The sequence below is a fragment of the Esox lucius genome, chromosome 23 (genome assembly GCF_011004845.1).
Source record: "Esox lucius isolate fEsoLuc1 chromosome 23, fEsoLuc1.pri, whole genome shotgun sequence".
NCBI lineage: Eukaryota > Metazoa > Chordata > Actinopteri > Esociformes > Esocidae > Esox > Esox lucius.
The window spans coordinates 19,711,851-19,736,929 of NC_047591.1; the positions used below are offsets into that span (position 1 = coordinate 19,711,851).

Here is a 25,079-nt window from a genome sequence, read left to right on the forward strand (position 1 = left end):
GGTTTGCTCTTCTCTTGTAGTTTTTTTGTCTGTTAGTGGTTTCCCCCCCCCTCTGTTTCTGTTAGTGACAACATGTTTTCTCATTCAACACCTCTGCCAGCTCCCACCCCCATCCCCCCTTCACCACCACCCCCCCTCCCTCCCCCATCCCTCTCTTCGCTACCCCGCCCCCCCCCTCCACCATCTGTTCTACAGACAAGGCCTTGCGGGTTACTCTGACCTGATAATTAGCCTCCTAAACGAGCTCTCTGGCCTCTAACGAGGCAGAGTCTTTTTAACGAGCTACGGGACGGAGAGATCTGAGCAGCTCTACCAGTTCACCCCTGAGCGACGAAAGACAAATAAGAAGGGCACAAACTGCATGGTTTTGTGTTCTGAATGACACGTCCAGTGTTTCCCCAGAGGAAGAGTGTGGGATCAGGACCAGCGATGCCTTTGGAATCACAATGAAAGGTTCCCGACAGCCAAAGCCTCTGTCCTGGCATCACACAAAATGTCCAACAAAACATACATTTCTGCTCCTCCCTGTCAAGTGGGCCTCACCTCCAGCAGGTCAATCATCCGGGTCATCTGGGAGTAGATGAGGACCCGGTGTCCCTGGGCTTTGAGACGACTCAGCAGCAGGTCCAAAGTGTGAAGCTTCCCGCTGTCAGTGATCAGGGTCTCCTTGTCTAGAACACAGAATACAAGACCCGAGGAGGTCCATTTAATGGGATCAGAGTCAAGACACACATGAATATCTATTTCTCTAGTGAAATGTAGGTGGTCCTTTCCATGACGGCTCTGTGCTGTGTTTGTCTCATGTGGACCCGAGCAACAGCAGCTGCTACACGCTAATAGCAATGTTAACACACTAACATGTGTACCCATGGCATTCTACACACGGAGTACACCACACGTGTGCACAGCCAGCACAGAGAACCCACTGTATCCGTGTGAACTGGCTAATCTAAAGCCACATCTCTGGGTCAACAGAACCTCTGGCAGGCAGCTGAATGAGGTATTGCTCCAACGTCATCCAACAATGAGGCAGAGGGAACGGGTGTGTCCCACCCAATCGCCTCCAGGTCACGGTCCCCTGAGTCAGGGTTCGTAAAGCCAGGGTCGGGGTCAGGGTGTGGCACAGGTCGGAAGGTCCCCAGGGGAGGTTCAGGCTCGGGGAGCCTTCGTTGAAACGGTGGTGTGGTTCCTGTGCCTTTTTGTACAGACAAGCGTGCCACTCCTCAGCCTATGTTGGTGGAGTGAAAGCGGGGAGCTATTTCACTTTAAGAGCCAGTAGAATCGGTCAACCTAAAACTAATCGAGAGCAACCTGCCCTTTGAGACACGCTGTTATAAAATGTGTAGGAATGCAAAAAACATGTCAATATTGCCAACCTTTCCCACACTATGTCCCCCGCTTTTCCAATTTGTTACGGTGTGCTCATGACCTTTTGTTGTTGCGGCAACTCCTAACAGGTTGGTGACCTCCGATGACCTTCTGTGGCCAGGCGCAGAGGCAGATTACTCTATATCACATGCTAATTTGTGCCAAGGTTAAACTCCAACCTCTGACCTGAGAAGTATCCTCTGTGAGCTGTAAAAGCCAATCTAATGGGACATATAAACACAAAGAGAAGATGGAGAAAAAAGGAGGGACTAGGGAGGAGTGAGGAGGTTTCAACAGCACAGAGGAGGAACTAACAGGGAAAGGACAAGGAGGCAGACAGAGGAATGGAGAAGGCCTGAAGAAATGTAGTTCATACTGATACAATAACACAACTGACATTCTGGGGGAGAATAACTGACAGAGAGACAGACAGACAGACACACAGACAGAGGGAGAGTGGCAGACAGACAGGCTCTCTATAACAAACCCCATCAGACCTGTAGACGTCTCTGGAGACAGGGAAGAGGTTGACTGACAAAATGAAACAGAGAAGGGCACAGCCTCAGAAGTAACTGTTGTCGGACAGATATCTTCTGGGATTGTAAAGGAGAAAACCTAGTATTTTGCTCAGTTTTCTGAGCAGGTGGGACCCAATGTGCAGAAGTTGGTTCTTTTTGTTAATATGCAACATTGCAGAAATTTCAAGAAAGAAAACTGGAGGAAAAGCTGAATTATGTTTTGCCAGTCATGCGCTTTATACACAAAATCAGCCTAAATAAACACACACAAACATCTTTTGATGAGGTTTTGATCCACAATTTCCCGGACATCCTCAAGCACTGTTGTAACTACAAACGAGAACTAGTGAGCGACGCTGGAGCTCAGCCTGAAAAAGGGCATTTGATTGGTCTGCCACCCAGGACTGAAGCAAAGTCCCCCCTTGAAACCTGGCGCTAACATCACAACCCTTTCAGTATAATCAAATTACAATCCCCGGCTTTGGCAAATCCACAACATCTCCATTAACCACTTAGGCAGTTTTTGCAACTGTCAAAAGAAGGAGCGGGAGACGCTTTGTTGCCAAACAAGATAAATCTGCGTTGTGTTTGACCTTTCCGAGTCCATCCAAACAGCATGACTCCCGGGCTCACGCTCGCGTGCACACACCCTGAACCCCAACTACCTCAAGGCATTAACAGCTTCTCCAAAGAGAGAATTCTGGGCTGTGTATGGAAGTGCTACCTCAAACCCAACTGCAATAACTGACAGCTCTTAAAAAGGTTGAGTGATTCCCAAGATACCCAAGACATGTGTTTTCAACGTAACGTAAAAAGTCTGGTTAGTCAACAACAACAACAACAATAAACAATCAGGACCAAACAATTGGAACCAAAGAAAGTGAGCGAGGCCAGAAAGACGGATTAACACGGGTTTAAGGGGATTTAAAGGGATAGTTCATCGTAATTAACAATGTAGGTTACTCCATCTCATGGGTTGACTCACAGACAAGGTGCTCCACCCAAAACAGCAATGTCTGTCTCCCCTGGACGTGTTTCTATTTTTGTCAACAAAATCTTAACACTTAAGTGTTTGAAAAGCCAACTGACATGAACATTCCCTCCAATTAAAACGCTGTTGCTACCCAGCCAAGGGCAGACAATTAGCCTATTAGCTTAGACCTGAAGACTAATTCCAACACCATCATTTCATTAATACCACACCATCACCATCCATGGCGGCATGAAACAAAGAGGGAAGACAGGATAGAAAAAGAATGACTGGGAGTTTGGAAGTTCATAATGACAGGTGAACAGATGGTGTCAGGACAACACTTTTTCCCCTCAAGAAAATCCAAGCCTCTGTGGAGAGATGTTAGTAGTTAAAGGCACTGAGGGAGACAGTGAGACGGGGGGGGGGGGGGGGGGGGGGGGGGGGCAGTGAGACAGGGGGGGGGCAGTGAGACGGGGGGGGGGGCAGTGAGACAGGGGGGACGGCAGTGAGACAAGGGGGACAGTGAGACGGGGGGGACAGTGAGACGGGGGGGGGCAGTGAGACGGGGTGTATTTCTCTGTGAAAGGGGGTTGTGTGTTGCAGCGTGTTAGTGGGATACTTGGACCACTGCAGAGCAGCAGAACAGGGCAGAAGCACATGTGAACACTGTCCTGAAGCTCCATCACACTGGGTCACAGAGGGAGGCCTTGGTCCACACGCCCACCTCCGCTCACACACCAGGACCAAATGCTGGCAGGCTCAGAGACTGGGGGAAAGAATCCTATACGTTTTTCCATCCTCCAGGAGGCTGGAGAGAGGAGACCCAGTTCTCCTTCCAGGTCCCCAACCTCAGCCAGACCCACTGAGACGGCGAGTCCATCATGATGTGGGTAATGTCGCCCCCTGTAGACCTCAGATGAATTAACGTCTGACAAGACCACAGGTGACGCCTGGTGCTGGACGGATCGGACAGCCAAGTCGGCCGGGTTCCTTCTCTAACGGGAAAAGCCTGCATCCAGTTGAGCTTTGTGACCATGAGTAAGGGCAACTACGCGTACTGTACAGTAGACATCAAGTAGCTCCGCTAGCTGTGTGTGTGTGTCGCTATCAGAAAGTAAAGGGACGTTTCCTGTCTTTTTACTTGAGAGCTGAAATTCTTTGAAGGGACAGGAAGGCAAATCACTGTTTCCCACAGCTTGAGAGCTCTTCACACACACACAAACACACACCTCGTAGCCACGACTCCCAAAGCAAACAATAAACAGAGGAGATGCTGTGGTGAGACGCTATTCATTTAGGCCTGTTAATTTACTATGACAGACAGACCCCACAGGAACAGGGTATTCAGCCTAGTCCCTGCTTCACATTTCCCACAGCCCTTTTCCTCGGGTGCTTGTCTGCGTCAGCTGTGGGGAAATGTTCTAGAAGAATTAGGCAGTGACCTGTGACAGACGACACAACCCTGAGAGAGTTATAGTACAACTCAGCATTGAAGGGAAATAAACTGAACGCCATTCTGACCGACCTACGCAACCTACAGTCGTTTCCAAAAAGAAAAACTAAAGAATTAGTGTAAAACATTAAAAACCAGGGGCCTTGAGTGTGTCAACGGACACAAACTTTACAAAGTGGGACCAAGCGACCGTGAACAGCTGAGAGAAAACATGATGTCACCCACCTGTTTTTCCAAACAAACAACGCTGTCTTTCTATTTTTGGTCAACACCCTTCGAACCACTGCCAACCTCATCAACTTTGATCAAGCCCATTAACGCCCTTGTATTCTCCCTCCAGAGCTCTACTCCTTTTAACGTTCTCATGACGGTTATGGTGAGTGACTCATTCTCTGTAGCGGCACACTTTTTCCACAGGTGTGGAGGGAGGGAGGGAGGGAGGGATGGAGGGAGGGAAAGGAGGAGAGAGAGAGACTGAGGGGGGGAGGAAAGAATGTGTTCATTGGTCAACTATTTGAGCCCTGATATGGTAAAAGAAGTAGATGGGGATGAAGGAAGCGTCAACCATTTCCTTCACAATGCCCTGAGAAAGTGTCTGGGAGGAAGAAGTCAGACTTCAACCAGCCTGAATATTAGTCACACACCCTCAGACACACACACACACCCTCAGACACACACACACACCCTCAGACACACACACACCCTCAGACACACACACACCCTCAGACACACACACACCCTCAGACACACACACACACCCTCACACACACACACCCTCAGACACACACACACACCCTCAGACACACACACACACCCTCAGACACACACACACACCCTCAGACACACACACACACCCTCAGACACACAAGTTTGTATGGCTATCCTCATGGGGACCAGAAAATAGAAATTGCATGTTCCCTTGCCCTAATCTTAACCCTAAACCTAACCATAACCCTTACCCTAACCTTAACCTAACTCTAATCTAACCCTAAACTCAATAAAGTAATATTTATGCCTAAACTTTACCTAGATGTAATGCCTGACATTAACCCTAAACTTAACCAACAACGCCTGGACCTTAAAGAAACCCCAATTCTAACTCTAAAATGAATTGTAAGTTTGACCCTAAACCGGAAATTGACTTTTGCCTCATGGGGACCGGCAAAAGGTCCCCATGAGTCCAATTCTTTCTGGTTTTTCTACACTCATTGGGACATAGTTAGACCTAAAACACACACACTATTAGCCTCACACAGGCCCTGAAACAATGATCAATAGTTAAACTTCCTCGCTTTGTCCTTCCCCTGAAAACTTCACAAGCTCTTAAGACTGTTCTCACACATCTGGTTTCTCCCTTTCTCACACACACACACACACACACACACACACACACACACACACACACACACACACACACACGGTCAAACCGTGGTCTGCTAAAAAGTGAAACGACAAATAAAAAGTGAGATGTCATCGTATTGTGAGGCCAGGTATTTCAGCGGAGGGTTGAGAGGTCTGTGAGAGGGGAAGTGCTGTCCTTCTACACGTCTAACATCCACTACACAGAGGTCAGCTTGTCTGACAGAAACACTGGGCCATTTGACCTACAACAGCCGCCCTAAGATAAACACACACATGATGAAAATGGCAACAGGACGGACACACACAGGCAGAGAGGGGCTCAATGGCGTTCTTAAGAGATAACCCTGTATAAGCTGTTCTGTGACCAGGGGTGGTTCTCCCATGGACTTTACCCTCCTTGCTGACCCCAGTGGTAGGAGGACCTGGCTAGGAGGAGAACCAACCACTGCAGCCAGCTTCCTCCGGTTCACACGCAAAACTGCCTGCTGTAGCGCTGGACACACACAGACACATACACACACTCCAGGAGGGGCTTCCCTTTCAAACAAAACTCGGAGATTGCAGGGCTTCTGCTTCAAAATGTTATATTACATCAACCCTAATAACAGGGTGACCTGACGGATCTGAGGAGACAGCCCTGTACAGACCCAGGAACACACGACCAACACAGCCACACACACACACACTCTTACACACACACACACAGACACACACACACACACATAGACAGACACAGCCACACACATAGACAGACACAGCCACACACCCACTCTTACACACTCAGGCACACACCCACTCTTACACACTCAGGCACACACCCACTCTTACACACTCAGGCACACGCCCACTCTTACACACTCAGGCACACGCCCACTCTTACACACTCAGGCACACGCCCACTCTTACACACTCAGGCGCACGCCCACTCTTACACACTCAGGCGCACGCCCACTCTTACACACTCAGGCGCACGCCCACTCTTACACACTCAGGCACACGCCCACTCTTACACACTCAGGCGCACGGCCACTCTTACACACTCAGGCGCACGGCCACTCTTACACACTCAGGCGCACGGCCACTCTTACACACTCAGCCACACACCCACTCTTACACACTCAGCCACACACCCACTCTTACACACTCAGCCAGTCTCCGTACCTGGTATTCTGACATAGGACCACCCATGGCGGGGGTAGAGGGCCATCACACCCCCAGGGAAGCGCGGGTAAAAGGCGTTGGCTCGGGACAGCCAATCAGAGGCCAGATCCGGAGAGCCGTACAGGAAGCACTGCTTGGCGGTCACGCCCCCTCCGGCCCGCATCACACGCCATTCGTACTCGGCGCTGCGGTCGTCACAGTACCTCTCCATGGGCATCGCCGTTACCTAGGGAACGCGGACATTAATCGGTTTGACTGCTCCACTCCTAAAGCAATCCTGCCTCAGCTCCAGCTGCGGGCGCGGCGTCACGCCAACTGTCAGAGATCCCTCCTCATTTCCCGCCGGCCCGCCAGCTGAACAAGGTCTCGTCAGACACAGTCCACGGTTCTGCACGGTGACCCGGTCACCTCTCACCCAGGGAAACCGTGACGGGCCATCAGAGGGCCGGCAGCGTTTCCTCCCAGGACTCCCAGGCGTTAGTGACCTATAGTTCCCCAGCCATCCATCCAACCTGAGGCTCCCGTCCATCCCCTCTCTGTCAGTGGTCAGGTAGCTTGGAGGGAGGATGGCAGGCCTCGGCTGTCTCTTATCTCAGGTGAAGTACGCCCGTGTTTGGTGCCAAACGAGGACCCAAGGTAAAATTCCAACACAATGGCGGCCATGTGAACCCGTGGGTCACTCTGCCATAATAAATAGAGGGTTGCGTCACGTTCCCATGGACGTGCTGCCCCTTCGGCGCCTGCCAGGGATTTTGGCCCCGGCGCTGCCAACTCCCCCCGGGGCAGAGGCAGCGGGCAATAGCTCAAAGAAAAACGCTTTGAAAACTGGGAGCACAAATGTACGCTGAAAACAAATAATGACAGCTAGGGGGTTCTTTGATGTTGGTGTGATCACACTGGTCAGGAGGAGGAGGAGGATGGAGGAAGAGGAGAACAGATGGAGAGGGAGGGAGAGAGAGCGGGATCAGCAGGATGTGTGTGTGTGTGTGTGTGTGTGTGTGTGTGTGTGTGTGGTCAAGCGATGGAAGCCAGAGGATGTGTTGTTGTCTTTGAAAACGTACAACAATGAGCAGCCAAACATTCAATCGGTGTGTGTGTTGGTGTTTGTGTGTTGACTGAATTTGCGCGCGTGCGCGTGCGTGCGTGCGTGCGTGCGTGTGTGTGTGTATATACATCTGTCTATGCGTAGAGAGCCCTGCAGTGGTTTCCAGCAGCCCTCTAAACAAAGCGACTTCTGAAAATGTAACAAAAATGTTCTGTCATAACATGTATTTATTGACCATCCCTTTAGATATCTCTCTATCTCTCTCTCTCTCTGTTACCCACACACACGGGCAGCAGTAACACAGGCCTCACCCGTGGTACAGCAGCCAGCAGGAACTTGGGTGGCGTTGTGGGTTGGCAAGGTCGTAGGGTGGTGGAGGTGGTGGGGCGCCGACTGTGGACCAGAACATCATTGTGGCCCATCACACCTGGACTGTAGTGGCTGAACACCAGATCCTGAGGCAGACAGAAATAAAGGGAAAGGGAGACAGAGAGAGGGAGACAGAAGGGGAGACATAAAGAGTCTTTGTAAGTTCATTCAAAGTACCTGAAACAACGGACCCAACAAAGTCCCTGATACATGAGAGACCTTTCACTGGTCTAGTCCCAACATGGACAGACTGCCCTCTTGTGGCAGGGCTGTGAACAGCAGGGAGCAGACTGATGGAGGCGGGTGGAGTGCCGGTGGCAGCTGGGGTGTTGTTGTGGGGAAAAGAGGCTGAAAACGAGGTGCTGAGGTGTGGTTACATGTGAGGTGGTCGGAGGCTGGACACGTAACAGATCCGCATCAAATGGGAATGAACGGAGAACCAGAGACCACCAAGGAGACGCAGAGGTGATCCCAAGGGAGACTGGCTGTCTGGGACAGACTCCGTGACATCGCAACACCGTTAGCAGGCCGCTTTAATTGGCCCTTTGAGCAATTCTGTAAGAACTTCTGACATCAGCGTTTATCCGACTGGTCGAAAGACCAATTCGTGAAGAACGGGATCAGAATCGGGCTTCCTGGGTGAAGTTATTGTCCAGACTCAGACTCAGCTGGCCGAAATGGACAATAAATTGAAATGAAATATTTATAATAAATTAATCTGAACACTGTGTGTGTACATTTAAAGAAACACGTACTATTATATAAAACCCTTAACAATATTGCCAGACTTCATTTGACCTTCCCACTCACCCGTAGCACCGTGCTAGTGCGCGTGTTGGGGTAGGCAGTTGGCCTGTCCAGCCAGAGAATCAGACCTGTCCTGGACAGACACTGACCCCCGGGCCTCCCTCCTCCCATCCTCACACCATCCTCCTCCTCAACACCCCAGAGGCGCTCGTGGTGGAGCCGATACGCCGCCTTCAGGGACAGAAACAGAGCTAACCACCTGGAAGAGGAATGAGGGAGGCAGAGGACAAGGAGCAGGAAGGAGAATACAAATGACATGAATGATAACATCCCCAACAAACAGCCAAAGTGTGTGTTCTGTAGAGTCCAACTCAGACCCACCGGACCACAGTCCCCTGCAGCATGACATTGGACATCTCGGCCGGCGACACGTCGATGAAACGCAGGAAGGAGAAGCAGCTTCCTTCGTGATCGCCTGGAGAGGAGGGAGAGAATGGAAGATGACGGGGGAGACAACTGGGTCACGGCCTGTAAGAGCAGGATGGTTCCAGACCCATGTGAAGGACACAGTAAGGCCCAGTCACTGTCAGGCCACGGGACACAGACGCTTGAATGGTAAAGGGACACTCACTTTTTCTGTGGAAGAGGGACTGCTGGATGTGATCAGGCGAAAAGGGTGACAGAAGCACCTGAAGAAGCCTGGAGACAGATAGGGAGGGACAGAGGGAGAGAGACCGGGAGAACGAGACAGGGAAAGGGTTCAGATATCAAGCTCATTCAGCCGACCAAGTGAATATGGAATGTCTTCAGTTTATGACATACAGTAAAACATGTAAAGTGAATCATGTGTGTGTTACTCACTTGTTTCTGCTGTGTGTGTGGGTGGAGGTGTGTGTGAGTCCATGTCGGTAGAGGAACTTGGACAAGATGTAGGGTCTCAGGGACATGTGGAATGGAGAGCGGGTTTCCTGGCGCTCAAACAGATCTGGATGGTTACAAACCTACGGGGACATGAAACAGCCGCGTTAATGACACAACGCCCCATATAACCCTTAACGACATGGAGACACGCCCAGATAACCCTTAACGACATGGAGACACGCCCAGATAACCCTTAACGACATGGAGACACGCCCAGATAACCTTTAACGACATGGAGACACGCCCAGATAACCCTTAACGACATGGAGACACGCCCAGATAACCCTTAACGACATGGAGACACGCCCAGATAACCCTTAACGACATGGAGACACGCCCAGATAACCTTTAACGACATGGAGACACGCCCAGATAACCCTTAACGACATGGAGACACGCCCAGATAACCCTTAACGACATGGAGACACGCCCAGATAACCCTTAACGACATGGAGACACGCCCAGATAACCCTTAACGACACAGAGACACAATGTGAGCCAGAGGAGGGACTGAGACAGCATGACTGGGGCTTCCACTACCTTTCTGAACTGCATGACCAGGTTCATCAGGGATGAGGTAGTGGTATGGGCCTGCTGTGCAGATCCCATAGAAGACTGGAGAAGGTCCTCAATGGAGATCTTGTTCCTCAGAGCTCTATAGAGCAGCCTCTGTCTGCCCGTTAACTGGCAGTACGTCAGGATTTCAATCTGGAGGACAGCGAGACTTAGGTCAGATTGTAAAGGGGAACAAATACATACGGCAACATCTGTTCATTTGTTAGATGATCTCATGGACAAGATGAGAAGAGATGTGATGGAGTATTACTCATGATATGTACAGTCTGTCCATTCACATTACCTTGTCAGAGAGCTCATTTTCCACATCCTTTTTGATCCTCCTCAACATGAAGGGTTTCAGAATCATATGCAGCCTGGACAGTTGGTCTAAACAAAGATGACATGTAAACATTCAGCTGGTCAAAAGACAGATGACATGTAAACATACAGCTGGTCAAAAGACAGATGACATGTAAACATACAGCTGGTCTAAAGACAGATGACATGTAAACATTCAGCTGGTCAAAAGACAGATGACATGTAAACATACAGCTGGTCAAAAGACAGATGACATGTAAACATACAGCTGGTCTAAAGACAGATGACATGTAAACATACAGCTGGTCTAAAGACAGATGACATGTAAACATACAGCTGGTCAAAAGACAGATGACATGTAAACATACAGCTGGTCAAAAGACAGATGACATGTAAACATTCAGCTGGTCAAAAGACAGATGACATGTAAACATACAGCTGGTCTAAAGACAGATGACATGTAAACATACAGCTGGTCTAAAGACAGATGACATGTAAACATACAGCTGGTCTAAAGACAGATGACATGTAAACATACAGCTGGTCAAAAGACAGATGACATGTAAACATACAGCTGGTCAAAAGACAGATGACATGTAAACATACAGCTGGTCTAAAGACAGATGACATGTAAACATTCAGCTGGTCAAAAGACAGATGACATGTAAACATTCAGCTGGTCTAAAGACAGATGACATGTAAACATACAGCTGGTCTAAAGACAGATGACATGTAAACATTCAGCTGGTCAAAAGACAGATGACATGTAAACATTCAGCTGGTCTAAAGACAGATGACATGTAAACATTCAGCTGGTCAAAAGACAGATGACATGTAAACATTCAGCTGGTCAAAAGACAGATGACATGTAAACATACAGCTGGTCTAAAGACAGATGACATGTAAACATACAGCTGGTCTAAAGACAGATGACATGTAAACATTCAGCTGGTCAAAACAACAAATGTTATGAACACATTGACAAAATAAGTCCTACAGCAGGTCTGAGTCACTTTCAATTCCTTTGAAAACAGCAGTCTGAGCACGGCTGACGCCGGTTGATTAAACAAGCCTCACGTGTACTCACTCTCATCGATGGCGGACTTGTTCTCGGCATGGCTCTCAATGTCTTTGGAGAACCACTCGTTGAACTCTTCATGAGAGTCGAACAGCGTAGGCATGATGAAATGGAGCAGGGCCCACAGCTAAGGAGAGAAAGAATAACAACACAAAACGTAAATCAGTACACATGCACACACGTACGCACACGGTGCTATCAGGATGCCCAGGAGGGGAACTTTGTAGCCTCACCTCTGCCATGGTGTTCTGTATGGGCGTCCCGGTGAGCAGCAGTCGGTTCCTACACTGGAACTGGAGCAGAATCTTCCACCGAACACTAAAAAACCACAGCAGACAGGTTACGACAGCAGACAGGTTACGACAGCAGACAGGTTACGACAGCAGACAGGTTACGACAGCAGACAGGTTACGACAGCAGACAGGTTACGACAGCAGACAGGTTACGACAGCAGACAGGTTACGACAGCAGACCAAAAGCAACACACTGCAGCGTTGTGGAGCTGGAACAAAGCGCTCCAGGTGGACTCATCCTTAAGCAGTGCTTCCATTCAGTGCCATTCAGAACCTAAGAATTAGGTCTGGGCTATATTCAGAACCATGTACTGCCACTTGATTACTCTGATGTGTGTAGGGCCCAGTGTCCAGGAGACCAGGAGTACAGCGCGGCAGATGGAATACCTGGTGCTGCTCTTCAGGGCCTGGGCCTCGTCCAAGACCATGTACTGCCACTTGACCCTCTGGAAGTACTTGACATCCTGAACCACCAGCTGGTAGCTGGTGATCACAACATGGAATGGGGCGTTCTGGGTGTACAGGGTCTTCTGGCTCCAGAACTTCCTGATCACCTTGCGGTCGTGTGGATTCCCCCAGTATGGCAACACCTGAGGGACAAACAGTGCCCGGGGGTGGGATCAAACACTACGAGAATCTGTCCCATCCTCCATCTCAAGTGATCATTAAGGCAGATCTTAATTAGCTGTCATACAAAGACTGTGAAGGTGGCATTTCTAATGGTACTGTAGATCAAAGCGGGAACGTTCAAATTGTACACACACATACCCCCTCATTTAAGACTGGTTTACATATGGTCTAACAACATGTTTGTAAGACCAGTGTTGCTGTTGGGGGGGGGGGGGGGGGGGGGGCAGAGGGAAAGAGACATCATAATGTGATGTTGGCAGTTTACCTAGCAACTAATGAACCACTTTAGATTTACCTTCCTGTAATAATGTCTCAAAATGTGCTCAGGTTTTAAGAGACTGTCAGCCAAGCAACGGTCACTAAAATCAAACAAGTGGCCAGGCTGACGAGCTTGACATACAGACAACTCCAACGTTTTAAAATAATATTTCCACCATGCTGTTTGTGGGGCAGCTGGTAGTTTATGATTAGAGTAAAAAATAACAAAAAACTCCTCAGCAGGGTGACAACAGACATTTTTAAGAAAACATCGGACCATTGACTGGGGATTAATGACGTGAGACGCAATATAAAAAATGTGAGCGTAATAAATCACCAAACAGAAACACTTCCCAGACGCTACATTGTGTGTTTGTGTGTGTCCATTGTTGTCGAGTCCGTTTCTCCGACGCCTCGTTCCGAGGAACCGACTGATATGTATCGGACGTTTCTCGACACCTCGTTACCGCCGTCAAACGCATGATTTACTATAATCTGAACACCAGCCAATGGAGCCGCCTACCACAATGGCTTTGCAGTGAGCAGAACGCGGCTGAAGGAGTTTGTGTGTGGGCGCGTCAGAAGACACCCAACATATTCACACAAACCTATAAATCTCATAATCCGACGCTGCCACCTACAGGCCAAATCAGATCCTACATCTTGACAACCTGACTCCACCCATACAGGCAGACTTCTCCCATTTCCCCCTCACAGACAATAGACACTGTTGCTCAACCCGTGGAGTGGGGGGGTGAGAGAGTGTGTGTGTGTGTGTCCAGGAGAGGAGAGAAAGAGAGAGACCAGACTGAGAGGAGACCATTTATTGCGGGGGTTTCCTATGGCTCTGGTGGTGTCAGAGCACAAGTGGGTCAAGGAGGTCTTACCTTGAATTTGGGGACGAAGCGGGTGAACTCCTGGTGCCAGTTGTTCAGCGTGGAGGCGGGGGAGATGATGAGGAACGGCCCCCAGATATTGTCCCGCTGTAGAGGAAAAATACGTGTAGACGCTAAGGCACACACCGCGGCAGGTGTGTGTGTTTGTGTGTGTGTAAAAAGTTAAACAGGAAACACTGAGTCGTAAAGCTGTGGAGAATGTCTTCCTATGGGACGCGAGCTCAAATTCCCAAAACGTAACTGGACTTCCCGTCTGGTTTCGAAACACCTCACGGCTCATGGATGCAGCTGGACTGCTCCGTCTCACATGACTCATCAACAATCAGCCCGTAAAACGCTAGAAAAAACACCCGAGTCATTCTATGTAACAATGAAACACGGGCGCTGCTACTGCATGGGAAACCAGCACGTCACCCCTGTGACCTGCGGCAGGAATTTCGGTGGTGCGAGAGCGTTTGGCCGTGCCCCGGGCAGTGTGAGTCCGGACCCGGGGCTAATGATTACCTCAGCCAGGTGACCCAGCAGGGCGATGCTCTGTACGGTCTTGCCCAGACCCATCTCGTCCGCCAGGATACCATTGATTCCCTACGGGGGGAGAAGAGGTCACGTCAAAGCAGGACCAGAGTGCTTTAGAAACTGCAAAAGACCATCAAGAGGAAAAAGCCAGCCTGGGAACCAGGCGACGCAAGAAAGAAAAGGAGCGGTTTGCATCTAGAAACAGTTTGTGTAGACTACCCGGTCTGTTTCGCTTGTGGATGCCTCTTGCTTTCGTTTTTTTTTTTTTTTACCTGTTCATAAAGGTTGGCCAGCCAGTTCATGCCTTTGAGCTGGTAGCCCTTCAGCTTCCCGTTGAATATGGTGGGCTGGGGGATGTCCTCTCCGGCTTGGATGGAGGGGTTGGCCAGGCTATAGCTCTCCCCAAACCCTGACCCGCTGGCCTGGTGCAGGGAGGCGCAGCGACTGTCCTTGGCCTCCTCGTCGAAGAGCCGCGTCTGACGGGAGACCGTGTGTATGAGACGTCCAGTCACAAGAATCAAGCGGAGAGCAGGCCATTTTGAGTGGTCTACACTTTAAGTGGGGCATTTAGCATATCAGTACAAGTCTGGGGTGTGTGTGTGTCCACTTACTGTAGCCTGGTGGATTTCATAAGCCTCCTTGGCATTCCTCAGAGCCTGGGACTTGTAGTATTCACTATCTGTGACAGAGAAGAACTCACCAAAGTTACAGATAAACCTAAACCATCAGGAACCTCTACACAACCAGCGAAGTAGTCATGTGAACGGCCCAGGGAGAACGCGTCTGCTCAGAAGCATGAAGTCACAGAGCATTACCGTAATCCTCCGGTCCAACGTTGACCATCACCCCTCCTCCGATGTCAATCTGTTTCTGAGAGGTGTTGTCGTCCAGCTTGCTGAGGATGTCCTCCTGTCCCCCACCCTCCCCGGGGCCTTTCCCCCCCATGAAGTGAGCGTACAGCTCTGTCTGGGTGATCAGGAAGTTCAGTTTACGCTGCTGACGCTTGGCCTGGGGAGGTTCGGCATGTTTCAATTAACCAACAGTGAAAACACACCTATTTTTTTTTTATTAGCAGAATAATTATCAAACTAATATGTTTTTTTTATTTTATTCTCTGTTGTTTCAATGTAAATACTTGGGGGGGGAAAGAGCAGTAATGGGACTCCAAAATAAAACAGGCAAGGGCGTGTGCTACCTCTGATCACCTCGTCTAGCGGTGTGTACTACCTCATTCATCACCTCGTCTAGCGGCGTGTACTACCTCAATCATCACCTCGTCTAGCGGCGTGTACTACCTCATTCATCACCTCGTCTAGCGGCGTGTACTACCTCATTCATCACCTCGTCTAGCGGCGTGTACTACCTCATTCATCACCTCGTCTAGCGGCGTGTACTACCTCATTCATCACTTCGTCTAGCGGTGTGTACTACCTCATTCATCACTTCGTCTAGCGGTGTGTACTACCTCATTCATCACCTCGTCTAGCGGTGTGTACTACCTCATTCACCACCTCGTCTAGCTGTGTGTACTACCTCATTCACCACCTCGTCTAGCGGTGTGTACTACCTCATTCATCTCCTCGTCTAGCGGTGTGTACTACCTCATTCATCTCCTCGTCTAGCGGTGTGTACTACCTCATTCATCTCCTCGTCTAGCGGTGTGTACTACATCATTCACCACCTCGTCTAGCGGTGTGTACTACATCATTCACCACCTCGTCTAGCGGTGTGTACTACCTCATTCACCACCTCGTCTAGCGGTGTGTACTACCTCATTCACCACCTCGTCTAGCGGTGTGTACTACCTCATTCATCTCCTCGTCTAGCGGTGTGTACTACATCATTCACCACCTCGTCTAGCGGTGTGTACTACATCATTCACCACCTCGTCTAGCGGTGTGCACTACCTCATTCATCACCTCGTCTAGCGGTGTGTACTACCTCATTCATCACCTTGTCTAGCGGTGTGTACTACCTCATTCACCACCTTGTCTAGCGGTGTGTACTACCTCATTCACCACCTCGTCTAGCGGTGTGTACTACCTCATTCACCACCTCGTCTAGCCGTGTGTACTACCTCATTCACCACCTCGTCTAGCGGCGTGTACTACCTCATTCATCACCTCGTCTAGCGGTGTGTACTACCTCATTCATCTCCTCGTCTAGCGGCGTGTACTACCTCTTTCAACTCTTCGTCTAGCAGCATTTGCTACCCCTTTCAACTCCTCATCTAGCGATGTGTGCTACCTCTTTCATCTCCTCGTTTAGCGGTATGTGCTACCTCTTTCATCTCCTCGTCTAGCTTGCGTTGCTCAAGAGCTTCTTTCTCTGCCCTCTTCCGATGTTCCTTCTCCACCTTCTCGTATTTCTTCCAGTAGAGCATCATCTCCTTGGTAAGCCGCCTGGCCCTGGGCAGAGTCTCCTTGCAGTTCTTCTGGGCTTGGATGGCTGCCCGGCGCACCTCACGCATACACTGGTGGGCCAGCTGGAGACAGGGACAAGAAGCCCAGAAAGCCCACGCCGTTGAGTCTCAGAAAACACACATCAAAACATCCTTGACCTAGACAGTTCCTCTTACCTTTCTGGCGTTGGTTAGGACAAAGTTCTTGGCAGAGGCTTTTTGTTTGAATGCCTGGAAGAAATGACAGTACAGTCATTTACAACTGATGTTAACATCTAATCCCAGCACTTAACTGTACTTAACTCTCATACTAGGCCCTTTTAGGACTACTGTAGCCATTACCCAACATACCTTGGGGCACTCCTTCTTAGCGATGGTGAGCCAGACTTTGCGTCGCCGTGCATTCAGTTGCTCTACAGTCAGGTGCTTCTTTTTAAGCATGGGCAGTGGTGCATCATGGGAGAACTTGGCGAAGACCTTGTTGACATACGGTCGTCCCTCTCCGGAAAACTCCCCCTCTCCTCGCTTCTTTTTCCTCTTCACCTTCTTCAATTTGCCTGAGGGAATGTGGAGGGTTCAATGACACTCTTAATATTGTCCATAATGTAAAAAGGAAAACTGGGAAGTAATTACATTGTAGTACATTGTCTCAAGTAAAGGAGTAACCGGCACTAGCCAGAGTTGAGTGCCAGGTTTTTTATGATTTTGTGGTCACAAAAAAGTGAAGTAATGTTCTATATATAGTGCCTTCGTATAAAGACCCCTTCACCTTCTCCACATTCTGCTGGGTTGCAGACTTAATGTATAATTGATTACATTTTCCATTTCGCAATCAATATACAAAAAATACCCCATGATGACAAAGTGAAAACACATTTAGACATTTTCACCAATTCATTGAAAAGGAAAAACACGTGCACATTTTTGTAAAAAAGTACACCCCCTGAAACGTTGCCTTTTTTCATACATGTACTCTTCACTTCAACCGTTCTGATATCCAATGAAACTTTAAGATAATACTTGCCGATCATTTATTCATTAAAAATCAACACAAATACAATTTCATAGTGTGGAAAACAATATAGCTTTAATAGCTGCTGTTGCCTCTTAATGCTGAAATTAATTATTGTAGCCCTTCCCTGTAACTGTCTGTCAGTAACATCCATGGGAGGAATTTTTGCCCACTCCTATTTACAGTACTGCTTCAATTGTGCCAAGTTTGAGGGCCTTCTTGCATGCATGGCCCACTTCATGTCCCCACAGAATAGTTTTTTAAAGATTGAGATCTGGGCATTGACTCCATTACCCTGCATTTGTATTTTGCTTGTGTGTTTTGCTGAACCTGATTCAAATGTTTTGCCATTTTATGTGATTGTAAAGGTGGGGGTGAAGTAACTTTTTCTGCATTAGGAAATTGCACTTCTGTTTATTTTATCTGCATAAATGATTTTAAATGTAGTGTTATTTGTTAAATTGGTTAACTTCATTATCGATTGTGTTTGGGATTTAGAGAATGGGGCCAGCAGCAGACGTTGTCCAACACTCCGGACCATGCTGGAACACGACTCTATTCTCTCAACAAAGCAAGACACGCAAAGACACAAAAAAGCATTAATGAACTTCATTTATTACCTTTGAATTTCTTCTCCTCCTTAATCTTCTTCTTCTTGGGACCCAGCAGGTGGCGCTGTTGTTCATAAAAGGGGTCATGAGAGGACAGCAGCCCCGTGCTGTAATACTGGTACTGCTGCACAGGGGAAATACACTGTTAAATGGGCCATATGTTTTACTGTACTAATAAAATGCAAGCAGAAATGACCAGAAGACATCTGCAGTCAATGTTTACATTTTGTGTTTCAAAACCATGTTTCTACAAAAAAGTTAATATCGCCTGAGATATTATCAAATTAAACTTTCTTGCTGGTCTTTCCATCAGTTTGCATTGACTTCTTGTCACCTCATACCCACTCTAGACACTCGCAATACTATCCCCCCAGCCTACACCACCCTGGACTAGCTAGTACTATTCCAGTTCTGTTTGGTAAGGGAAGAGGAGACAAACATTGTTTAAATTCAGTATTGTGAACGTTAAAGGCAGGATTCTACACAGAGCCCCTTTAAGTCCATGGAGCACCGATACTGTGGTTTATGTCTGTAGGTTTCATAACAGTGAGTCAAGACGTTTGGCTTTGGATGTGTGTGTGTGTGTGTGTGTCTCTCTCTCAACCTGTATGTACCTCTCGGTCTTTGTGAAACTTGTTCTGGTGCTGCCTGGTGAACTGGTGCAGTCTAAGCATGTCATGTAGCTCCTCTCTGGACAGACTGATGTCAGAGTCCTCAGAGTCTGTGTCTGACTCACTGGTGTCCCCACTCAACAGGATACTCTGTGGGGGAGGGGACAAGGAGAACAATACACGCACATCTCATCACACAATTAGCGTTTGCTTTCCTGGACACGCACGACCAGTTCCTGAATAAAAGCGTACTCATGTGTAATGTTTTTGTCAATGACGGATCTTTGTCCGGGGAAACTCCTTAAATATTAGAATATCAATCTGGAAGTCATGCAAATACCTTTAGCCACTTCCTGCTCTTTTTCAACTTGGAGAAGTTGTACAGCCTGGCCTTGTCTGTCTTGTATTCTGTGGCGAGAACATAGAGGGATATTGCACGGAGACAGAACATTGCCTTTCTATATCAGAATCAGCTTTATTGGCCAGGTATGTGTACACATACAAGGAATTTGACTCTGGAATATACGAGGAATATGGCCAGCCAGTGGAGATAACACCGCTTAAAGTGTAAAGCAAAATCCTAAAGGATGCAAATGCAGGATCACGACACATGACACACAATATGGAAAATGTAGGGCTCCACGCTGACTTTTTCTACAAGAAGCATGTGTGCACCTAAGTTGAACTGTGCCAGTTCACCTTTACCTTGCAGCAGGGCTCCATTGAGGGTATTGCCTTCTGTAACAAGCCCCTCCTCCTCCGGGTCACATGACTCCTCCTTTATTGCCAGTGTCGCGTGCTGATTAGTCATCCCCAAGTAAGGACCCTCCCCCAATCCACCACTGTCGCTGTCATCACTGTCATCACTGTGAAATGAAAACCAAGTCCACATAAGTCTAGGCTCTGGAGACGTCCCAGTCAACTCGTAATGTCAATACAGTACACGGATCAGCCATAACATTATGACCACCTGCATAACATTGTGTAGGTCCCCTTTTGCCGCCAGAACAGCCCTGACCCATCGAGGCATGGACACCACTAGACCTCTGTGCTGTGGTATCTGGCACCAAGATGTTAGCAGAAGCTCCTTTAAGCCCTCTTGTGAGGTGTGGCCTCCATGGATCGGACATTTCTGTCTAGCAGATCTCACAGATGCTCGATTGGATTGAGATCTGAGGAATTTAGGGGCCAAGTTTGTGTTCCTTAAACCATTCCAGAACCATTTTAGCTTTGTGGCAGGGTGGATTTTGCTGCTGAAAGAGGCCAATGCCAACAGGAAATACTGTTGCCATCAAAGGGTTCACATGGTCTGCAACAATGCTCATGTAGGTGGTACGTGTCAAAGTAACATCCACATGAATGGCAGGACCCAAGGTTTCCCAGCAGAACATTGCCCATGGCATCACACTGCCTCTACCAGCTTGCCTTCTTCCCATAGTGCATCCTGGTGCCATGTGTTCTCCAGGTAAGCGATGCATCCAGCCATCCACAAAAAAAAAATTCCATTGCTCCATGGTCCAGTTGTGATGCTCACGTGCGCATTATAGGTGCTTTCGGCAGTAGTACAGGGGTCAGCATGGGCACCCTGACTGGTCTGCAGCTACGCAGCCCCATACGCAACAAACTGCGATGCACTGTGTGTTCTGACATCTTTCTATCAGTACCAGCATTAACTTTTTCAGCAATTTGAGCTACAGTAGCTCGTGTGTTGGATCGGACCACACGGGCCAGCCTTCGATCCCCACGTGCATCAATGAGCCTTGGCCGCCCATGACACTGTCGCCGGTTCACCGCTTTTCCTGCCTTGTACCACTTTTGATAGGTACTGACCACTGCAGATCGGGAACACCCCACAAGGGCTGCTGTTTTGGAGATGCTCTGACCCAGTCGTCTAGCCATCACAATTTGGCCCTTGTCAAAGTCACTCAGATCCTTACACTTGCCCGTTTTTCCTGCTTCTAACACATCAACTTTGAGGTCAGAATGTTCACTTGCTGCCTAATATATCCCACCCACTGATAACGAAGTGCCATGATAACGAGATTATCGGTGTTATTCACTTCCCCTGTCAGGGGTCATAATGTTATGACTGATCTGTGTATATTTGTTGTGTTGGTGCCTGGCATTACTTTTACATTTTGGCTACACTAGAAGAGAACTGACTTCTGGCTTCCTCTCACCACAAATAGAATCCGACCAATAGTCAGTTTCCCCTTTATTAATGGCAAAGGTTGGAAAATCAACATTTAAGGGCCACTGAAGCAAAACCACACATGAAGGTGCAGGGCTTCAGACATTTCATTGTTCCTATATACAGCTGGTCTCTGTTCTGTTATACTGTAGTATAGCAGGCCCCTTACCTGTGTAAATCAGGGGTGAAAATGGTAAAGTGTAGGGTCCTGGCAAAATAGTGTTCTTGTGCTAAACCAGTAAAAAATCTCAGTTACAATGATTAAAAAGAAAATAAAGATAAGTACAGACAATAACTCTATAATTTAACACTGTTGGATGCACAGCATTACTGGTACGCAATGTGATCTACCTTCACTTCTGGTTGCGTCGCATCGTAAAACAACAGTATTTTACCTGGATAGGTCTCTGTTGAAGATGGAGGCAGTCTGGCGGAGGAAGCTGTCCAGGCGAAGGGATCTCTCCAGGTATTGGAGGTGAAGAGGCTTGGCCAGGCCAGATGATGACCCTGCCGCCCCATCATCCACCGACTCCATCGAGAACTGAGACCAGTAGGCCCTACCGGGCAGGGGTACTCACTGGATGGACGCAACAAGGTAGAGAAAGGAAGAAAGAGTGAGGGAGACATCAATCCCATTAAAAACAACATGGGAAAAAAACACATTCAGAACTTTTCACATTTGAGCTTGAGTTTGTTATGTGTGTTTTTTCCAAGCCAGGACACAGGAGAACCTCCATACTGTCCTGCTAGTCTATTTTCCACACAAAAAAATGAGCGGGTGTGTGTACGAGGAAGATATCTACATTGCTACCTTAGAAATGTGGGCTATGGACGACATCATCATAGCCAATTTCAACTCCAAGCACAGCAGATGTAAAGGCCTGAAACTGAAATGGACAGCCATAGGTCACAAAACGAACACACTGCACAAGACCACAGCTGTCAAAACCAACCAATCACCTTATTCCCCGCGGACAATCAAGCACTTTTCTGATTGAAACAGGTTATTTTGGGGCCTTGGTCATTGTAGATGTTTAGGCTAATGGCCTATGGTTATATATCTAGTTACATATACACTTCTATTCTTAAACACTCTCTTCCCACAGTTTTATCAAATCAAAATATTATTATTTTAAATTATTTTTAACATTGTACGATTTGATTATTTGACTTTGAACAGTCCCATAGGATAAAATACAATGTAAATATTATCTTGTAATCCTCTATCAGACTCTTACATTACCTAGAGGTACATTTTAAAAATCAGTTTTAGGCAGGGTCTTCATATCATCTGTTATGTAGCTGACATGTACATTTAGCAAATTGGCAGTCCTTGGAATCAAACCAACTATCCTGGTACTGAATGCACATTGCTCTACCAAGCTAAATAGAGGACACTAGTTATAGAAGTGATCTTTGACCCCAATCCTGAGCTAGCCTAACCTATGGACCCATTGAATGATAACTAGTTAAAAATCATGTCCACAAATCCACAAACAGAAGTTTCAAGCCTTATTAATCAAAAGGCAGCATATATCACATCTGCATGTAAATATTAGATTCCCATTGCCTTGTGTGGTGAGTAAATCCAATAGGTAACTTTTACAATTAGCCTGTGTAACCAGTCTTGTCCAATCCTAATACTTTATGTCGTATGTCATACAGAGTGGAATGAGTTAATGAAAATTGATATGCAAAAGTGGGAATCAAGCCATTGTGTAGTTACAATGTACCTACTACTAGCTACTGTATATAGCCTTAGTGACCACTCACTGTTAAGCACAAAACATTAATTTATTAACGTTAGCTTCTACAGTCATCTTATTCAGCCGAACTAGCTATCTATTGAACTTAATGGTGAAGAACACAAAGCTAACTGCCAAATTAATGTTTATATCTGAAAGTATAATGCGAGCTACCGTTATTTAGCCTGTTAGCCAGCAATTTACTGTCACTGTTTAGCATTAGCTCGCGCCTAGCATACGGTGTAAGCTATGTAACCATTTGTAGCTAACTGAATAACGTGCTAGCATGCTCGCTATCTGGCTAGCGGTAATAACTAGCATATTAGCTACAGCATACGATAGAAATGTACTGTGGCTAGCTAGCTATATTAGTAGGTTCAAGGTAAGCAGCTAGCAAGGTATAATATGATGTTGTGGTTACATTAGGTATTGGCCCGGCAGATAAAGTGCACGAATTCATAATCAAAGGCCGCTCTAGCGTTGTTATTTTACATTGAAAATAGGGCCTTATATTTGAATCGCTAACTGTCAATTATTGGTGCGTTTCTGTCATTGAAAATAATTAGCCAGCTAGCTTAGAAGTTGCCAGTTACAAGCTATTGGGAGTTATTCAAATGGGTTCTGCCCCTTTAAGGCCACCACCTCCCCTGGACATGAGTAGCATAGTTATTTTAATAATAAAATTAATTTAGGGGATAGCAATTTTGTCCGTTTACACTGAGGCCTATGAATCTTCCCCGCACCTCTCCGTCTCCTCGAATAGGCACGAGGGGAGTCTCAGAAGCCTCCGTTTTCGGATCCCCGCGTTTAAATTATTTCTCCCTCCCGGCCATCTTACCCCATTGCTCCCTCACCATATTACCTCCAAAACACTTTCTCACCTTGGCCCCGTGTCCCCCTTTTGCGCTCTCTCGTAGCTGCTGCCGACTCTCAGTTCTCTGACTCCAAGATGGCGGGTCTAGACAACGAGCGAGTCTGTGAGCTTTGGGTCGACAGCAGCAGAGAGGCGGCCACTTTCTGTAACTGAGGGAGCAGGGACACGGCGCCATGGCGAGGATAGAGCAAGGAACAGGCATACTAATCAAATGCAGAGAGAGTGACGATTTAGCATCTGCTCGTCGAAGGAATCCCTGGGGAAATATATCAATCGAAACATTGTAAACATTATTTTGAAGCCACTTGTGGTAAATATTGTACATTTCAGATGATTTATATGACATTATAGTTTTCGATTCGAACTCTACTAGTGGAGTCTGCTATTTCCGAACATTGCCGAGCTACATGTTACGTCATTCAAAGGGAAACTCGTTACAAGTATCGCGAGTCGGTTAATATTTTCCTAGAAATAAATGTCGATTTTAGGTCTGATTGAATAAGACCATTAAATCGTACACAAAATACGCGTAGTAATTGTTTTCAACTGTGTGTTCCTGGTCCTTAAGAAAATTGTGCATAATATATTTTACTTAATCCCTAACAACCTACATTCACTTTTCAAAGAGTAACAATACAGATAAATTGCTAGGGTGGGAATGTTATCTGAGAATATCAGTCCACATCTGACAGGGTTGTGCAAACTTTTTATTTCAAGGGCCACATAGTGATTTTGAATTTTAACGGAGGGCTGCACACATAATAATTTGTAAATACTTCTGATATAGTTTTAGGGTGTTTTCAATAACTATAAAAAATATTTACAAAAATATATATATTTATTTTATACTTAAACATATAGCGGGCCAGATTTATAAGTTTGAATGGGTAAACTAAGGCCTGGTGGCCAAATGTAGCTCACAAGCAGTGACTTTTTTGATTAACAAAATAATTTTAAACTCCCTTTTTGGTCTAGATGTGCAATATGTTATTTCTGCATAATCGATAAGTAGCATTATTATCATACCTCAGTTATCCATGTAATTTACCAGTTTCAAAGTCAATGGTTTGGTGACATGTGGCACAAATTGACACATACAAGACATAATACACCATGTTTTGCGGCCCTTTCTGGTCTACAACCAGTGCCCCAAAATCGGTTGCCATTTTT

General features: G+C 47.3%; 1 protein-coding gene across 6 annotated transcripts in view; it reads right to left on the bottom strand.

Moving 5' to 3' along the window:
* The window catches only part of ino80 (INO80 complex ATPase subunit), a 37,977-nt gene extending 13,890 nt beyond the window's left edge, over positions 1–24,087 (bottom strand). For 2 of the 6 annotated variants that reach the window (XM_029116920.2, XM_029116917.2), the window contains exons 1-27: positions 23,917–24,087; positions 22,102–22,177; positions 21,686–21,867; positions 19,805–19,965; positions 19,440–19,507; positions 19,103–19,249; positions 18,498–18,612; positions 17,217–17,422; positions 17,043–17,096; positions 16,746–16,949; positions 15,280–15,472; positions 15,076–15,143; positions 14,737–14,940; positions 14,453–14,533; positions 13,940–14,035; positions 12,552–12,754; positions 12,105–12,189; positions 11,881–11,998; positions 10,777–10,862; positions 10,458–10,625; positions 9,858–9,997; positions 9,628–9,695; positions 9,378–9,471; positions 9,060–9,255; positions 8,192–8,335; positions 6,836–7,061; positions 544–671 (exon numbers count right to left, since the gene is read on the bottom strand). In XM_029116920.2, the coding sequence (XP_028972753.2) occupies positions 544–671; positions 6,836–7,061; positions 8,192–8,335; positions 9,060–9,255; positions 9,378–9,471; positions 9,628–9,695; positions 9,858–9,997; positions 10,458–10,625; positions 10,777–10,862; positions 11,881–11,998; positions 12,105–12,189; positions 12,552–12,754; positions 13,940–14,035; positions 14,453–14,533; positions 14,737–14,940; positions 15,076–15,143; positions 15,280–15,472; positions 16,746–16,949; positions 17,043–17,096; positions 17,217–17,422; positions 18,498–18,612; positions 19,103–19,249; positions 19,440–19,507; positions 19,805–19,965; positions 21,686–21,825 (3,393 nt within the window). In that variant the 5' untranslated portion in view covers positions 21,826–21,867; positions 22,102–22,177; positions 23,917–24,087. The other 4 variants (XM_034290008.1, XM_029116921.2, XM_029116919.2 and 1 more) reach the window with 4 other exon arrangements.
* Positions 24,088–25,079: the final 992 nt, after the last annotated feature.